The 5,440-nt window shown below is 43.6% G+C and overlaps 1 protein-coding gene across 1 annotated transcript; it reads left to right on the top strand.

Annotated features, from left to right (window-relative positions):
* The first annotated feature begins 4,253 nt into the window (after window positions 1-4,253).
* On the top strand, window positions 4,254-5,182 carry LOC119879316 (olfactory receptor 2T1-like). Its single transcript, XM_038589657.1, is given in 2 exon segments — window positions 4,254-4,410; window positions 4,413-5,182. Coding segments are annotated over 2 exon segments (876 nt in total). The 5' UTR covers window positions 4,254-4,304.
* Window positions 5,183-5,440: the final 258 nt, after the last annotated feature.

Here is a 5,440-nt window from a genome sequence, read left to right as displayed (position 1 = left end):
ATTACTCAGCTTGTAGTTAAAGTAGGTCTACTAACCAGTGTTTCTACAATTCATTAATTGAATTACACTGGCATCTGGTGGCCAGTTGTGCACCAATTTTGAAGACATTTTCTTTTCTTTTTTTTTTTTTTTAGAGAGCTGTTGTCAGAATGTTGTCAAAACAAAATAACATTGTGCAACAAGTAGTAGCTTCTGGTCAGATTGGATTTGAACCCTCTATTCTGGTATCTGCTATCTCTGAATCTTGGCTTTTAACTCTGTAAAGTGCAGATAACAATGCCTACCAAGAACACATGCATTTGGCACACCGAGCACAATCCTGGCACATAGTAGGCTAGTGGGTAGTAATATTAAAGCCATTTGTGTATCCAGATGAAATTCCAATGCCATGTTAGGTGGTCGAACAGAGATTCTTACCTCTCCCCCAGCCAGTCTACCCCATGGCCTGTCTCAACAGGTGAGAAAACTACTCACAGGTCAGTCACTTTCATTGTCTCCCTGGCACTGAGTTCAGATTTTGGCCATGGCTACAAAACATGAAACAAGTCAGCAGAACTTTGGAAAGATCATCCATAAATCAGACCAATAGCAAGTATTACACAGTGGCAGTTTTTCCCTCATAGAGTCTGAGCCACATCCATGAGAACCCACCACCACCCTTGTGTTATTAAAGAAAAATACCTGCCAGATGTGCACATCCCACAAACCTAAATACTCATCAAAAGAATTGGCTGTTTGTGCCAGGCTGTCCATTGCTTAGGAAACACTTGGCCATGTCTGTATGGATCCTGTAAGACCTGGGCTAAGGTTGTTTTCAAGCTCTAAGTAGATGTGAACTTTCACTATTTTAAAAGCACCTCCTTTAGTGAACTGTATGAGCTTTGGTCTTTCCCTTCACTTCTATCGTGAGTCGTGTTCATTCACTTAATCATTCAACAACCTCATTCAGCTGCCACAATATGCAACAGTCATCTCACTGTTCCGCAGGACATAGAATAAAAATACACCCAGGGAGGGGCACCTGGGTGGCTCAGTGGTTGAGCACCTGCCTTTGGCTCGGGTTGTGATCCTGGGGTCTTGGGATCAAGCCCTGCATCAGGCTTCCCACAGGGAGACTTTTTTCCCTCTGCCTATGTCTCTGCCTCTCTCTTGAATAATAAATAAAACCTTTAAAAAAAACACCCCCAGGGAACATAAATTTAGGCCAAAATTGCCTCGGAAGCCAGTGCAATTAATAGCAAGCTTTCCCAATCTTGGCACTATGGACATTTTAGGCTGATTAATTTTTTTCAGGGGCTATCCTGTCATTGTAGGGTGTTTAACAGAATCCCTGGTTTCTTCCCACTATATGCCATCCCTACTTCTGAGTTATAACAACCAAAAAATGCTTTCAGCCATCGACAAATGTCCCTGAGTAATGGGGGGAATCAGTCCTGGTTGACAAACTCTGTATTAGGGTGGTTCTCAAACATTAGCAAATATCGGACCAACTGCAGGGCTTGTTAAAAACAGTTCTGGGTGTTATTCTGTATGTTGGCAAATTGAACACCATAAAAAATAAATTTATTATGAAAAAATAAATAAATAAAAATAAAAACAGTTCTGAGCCACCACCCAGTGTTTCTGATTTGATAAATCTGTGTGGGGACTGTGATTTTTGCATTTTGAAGAAGCAGCTGATGCTGCTGATCCAGGGACCATGTTCTGATCTAAGGAGATTAGGCATCAACAGTTGGCATATCTGCCATTCCTCTGTTCGTGAAATCTGTAGTCAGTGATGTCTGGATTTGTCTGTAGATTAGAATCACCTGGAAACCTTTTTGGCCTTCCGAAGACCTGGCCATATCATAGACCAATTAAATCACTAATTCTGAAGATGAGGCACATACATTAGTAGTTTCTGAAGGTCCTTAGATAATTCTGATGTGCAGATTTGAGGACCAAATCTAAATGCCATCACTTCATCTGGGATTTGAAGTTTAGGGGCTAAGTAACATGTCTTCCCAGCATACATATCCTGTAAATCTCAAAAAAATAGTTACATCGTAAGAACTCATCTATGAAAGACTGCAATCCTAGTCTCTGTGGGTAAGAAAATAGGGCAAACTCAGTTATAAAAGCTTAGCAGTCACAGCATTCTGAAGTGGGTAAAGGGGTGCTAGGAAGAGGCAACAACAGCTCACCCTCTTTGCAGTGAAGGTGGTTAAGGCATGCTGTGGAAAACAGAGCTCTCAGGGGAAAACAGGAAGCTTTCAGAGGTGCCTTGCTGAAATGAGATGGATGTATGGCCTCAGCTTTCACAGCCTTCCGTGTGGACTTCCCAAGGGACTCTTTCAGTTTCTGAGCTACAACTTGGAGCCCAGAAAGGACATGGAAGAAAGAAAAAAGTCAACAAGAGGCTGAACCTCCTGATGGAGACTGCACATTGGGACAATGTGAGGTGAGTAAGGGAAAGATGGGAGGTCAAGAGATAGGGAAATAATTTTACTCCCCCCATTCATGCAGCCCAATGTTTAACCATGGGCAATTCCACAATTTCTTTTTTTTAAGATTTTATTTACTTATTCATGAGAGACATAGAAAGAGAGGCAGAGACGCAGGCAGAGGGAGAAGCAGGCTCCCTGAGGGGAGCCCGATACGGTACTCGATCCCAGGACTCCGGGATCATGACCTGAGCCAAATGCAGACACCCAACCACCAAGCCACCTGGGTACCCCTAATTCCACAACTTCTATCAAATTTTCCAGCATTGAAAATATCTGACAGTTGTTTGATTTTTGGTTTTTGTTTTTCAACACTATTTTTCTCCATAAATGAGATATCTTGAATTATAAAAACCAAGCCTGTGTTTTATTTTAAAAAGAAAAAAAAACAGTTAAACTCTAGGGGAATAGGAAAAAAAAATCATACCAGTACAGAAAATTCATGGGAGAGAGAATTAAGATTAGGTGTTGGCATACCTGACAACATAAAATGTATTGTTTACATCGAGGATTCCTTTTTTAATTCATTCTAGTGTATGTTTAATACCTAGAGGGTACCAGTTCAGATCTAGGCAAGTAGAGATGGCAGTAATAGAAAAAATATATCCTCTTCCCCCAGTGACCAATCTGAAAGAAAAAGAATCACCCTAAGTAATTATTCTGAGACACACACATGCACACACATGTACCTCAAACATGGCTATGCAGATGTGTGTGTTTAATACTGAGAAACTGCCACAAAGGGAGAAATTGGTAGTGTCAGGACAATCAATAATTTCTAGGAACAGTTACTTATGCACAGCCCCCACCAAAGGGTGTTGAATCCAGTTGGCAATACCAAAAGACAGCCACAGAGGTAATAGCGTTTATGTGGGCAAGGTTGCGTTTCTTTCATCTATTCACCACACACATCCCATAAGCATTGACCAGAGACCATGCAAACTCCTTTCTGTGGAGAAATATAAAAGAAGGAAAGGACAGAGTCCTTAGTCATAAGAATACCCAGTCGAAGTAGGGAGATCCAGTGGAAGAGCACCATCACAACAAACACAAGGTTTCTGAGAACAAAACTTGTAGAAGGGGAGTCTCCAAGGGGGAGGGACTAGGAGCTCTTTGCAGGTGGGTAAAATTGTTGATTGTATGATTATTTTGCAAACTAATTTGCTTAAGTGACAAAGGGAAGTGTTCTAATACTTATTGAACCTATATGCAAAAGGTATTCTTCTTATTCAATAGCAAGTATCATGACCCATTTAATATAGAGAGATAAGCAGAGGCTCAGGGTTATTAAAATGAGTTATTAAAGTGGTAAGAGTTGTGATGTTATCAGCAGCTGACAAACACCATATGCCTCCTGCCTGCCTGTACCCTAAGCATCCTACACGTATTATTAACCATTTAACGCTCCCAAAACAGGGATCCCTTTTTCTAACTTTTTAAGATGGAAACTTTGATCATTGGTTTTCAGTCTTTCCTCTTTTTTAACACACGCATTTTGCATTATAACTTCCCCTCTGAGCACTGCTTTGGCTGCATGCTATATCTTTTATAGTATTTTTTCAACATGAAATAATGCCAAACCTACAAAAATTTGCAAGAGTATTAAGAAGAACTCCCACAGCCTCTGTGCCAGCTTACTTGTTGCCCTTTGCTGTTCTCATCCATCACCTTCTCTCAAACTCAGAGTGGATGCTTCTGAGCCCTTGATAAGTTGGTTTCCTTCCTCCCTACAGTGAGGCTTGGCAGGAGACAAGTAGAGGGCCCTGGAACCACTCCTCTACCATCGGCTTTGTCCTCACAAGTCTTTTCAATGACAGTCCAATGCACCTGTTCCTCTTCAGCATGGTTGTGGTAGTCTACACACTAGCGATGGCTGGCAACACTGCCATGGTCCTCTTGATCTGGGCTGATGCCCGGCTCCACACACCATGTATTTCCTCCTCAGCCAGTTGTCTTTCCTGGACATCTTCTTCACCTCAGTCACCGTCCCCAAGATGATAGCAGGCTTCCTCTTTGGCTGGACTAGCATCTCATTTGTGGGCTGTGGGGCACAAATGTTTTTCTTCATGTTCCTTGGGGCCGCTGAATGCCTCCTGCTGGCCCTCATGGCCTATGACCGCTACGTGGCCATCTGCAACCCTCTGCGCTACCCATCACTCATGAGCCACCAGACCTGTCTGCTCATGGTGGCTGCCTCCTGGCTGGGTGGATCCATCAATGCCTCCGTCCAGACAGCATTGACCCTACAGTTCCCCTATTGTGGCTCAAGGAAGATTGCACACTTTTTCTGTGAGGTGCCTTCGCTGCTGAGGCTGGCCTGTGCTGACACAGCAGCCTATGAGCAAGTGCTCTTTGTGACAGGTGTTGTGGTCCTTCTGCTGCCCATTGCCTTCATCACCACCTCCTATGCCCTCATTCTGGCAGCAGTGCTTGGGATGCACTCCGTGGAGGGGCGTCAGAAGGCCCTAGCCACCTGCTCCTCCCACTTAACAGTTGTCAACCTCTTCTATGGGCCTCTTGTGTATACCTATATGTTACCTGCATCTTACCACTCTCCTGGCCAGGATGATGTAGTGTCTATCTTTTATACAGTCCTCACACCCATGCTGAACCCTGTCATCTACAGCCTCAGGAACAAGGAAGTGACAGGAGCAATGAAGAAGGTCATAGGGAAGTGTAGGGTGGGTAGGACTGCTTAAGACTCAGAGAGGGGTCCTCCTCCTCTAGGATGTCCCTGTGGCTCCAGGAGCCCATGTAGGATTTTCTTCTGAGAAGAGAAGTCAAGAGTAGAATAGCCACCTATGGCTATTTCCCCAAACTTCTCCTTCCTCTCCTCCAGCTGCACTGGCCCTCTTGTTATTGGTCAGAATTCCTAAGCACAATTCTAGCTTGTGGTCCTTCGCACATGGTTCCTGATGCCTGGGTGCTTTCCTCCACATTTTTGCATGGCTTTCTCC

Source organism: Canis lupus, unplaced genomic scaffold (genome assembly GCF_011100685.1).
Source record: "Canis lupus familiaris isolate Mischka breed German Shepherd unplaced genomic scaffold, alternate assembly UU_Cfam_GSD_1.0 chrUn_S611H773, whole genome shotgun sequence".
Taxonomy (NCBI): domain Eukaryota; kingdom Metazoa; phylum Chordata; class Mammalia; order Carnivora; family Canidae; genus Canis; species Canis lupus.
The sequence above is the reverse complement of the archived record's forward strand: the minus strand, read 5'-3'. Positions and strand labels throughout refer to the sequence as shown.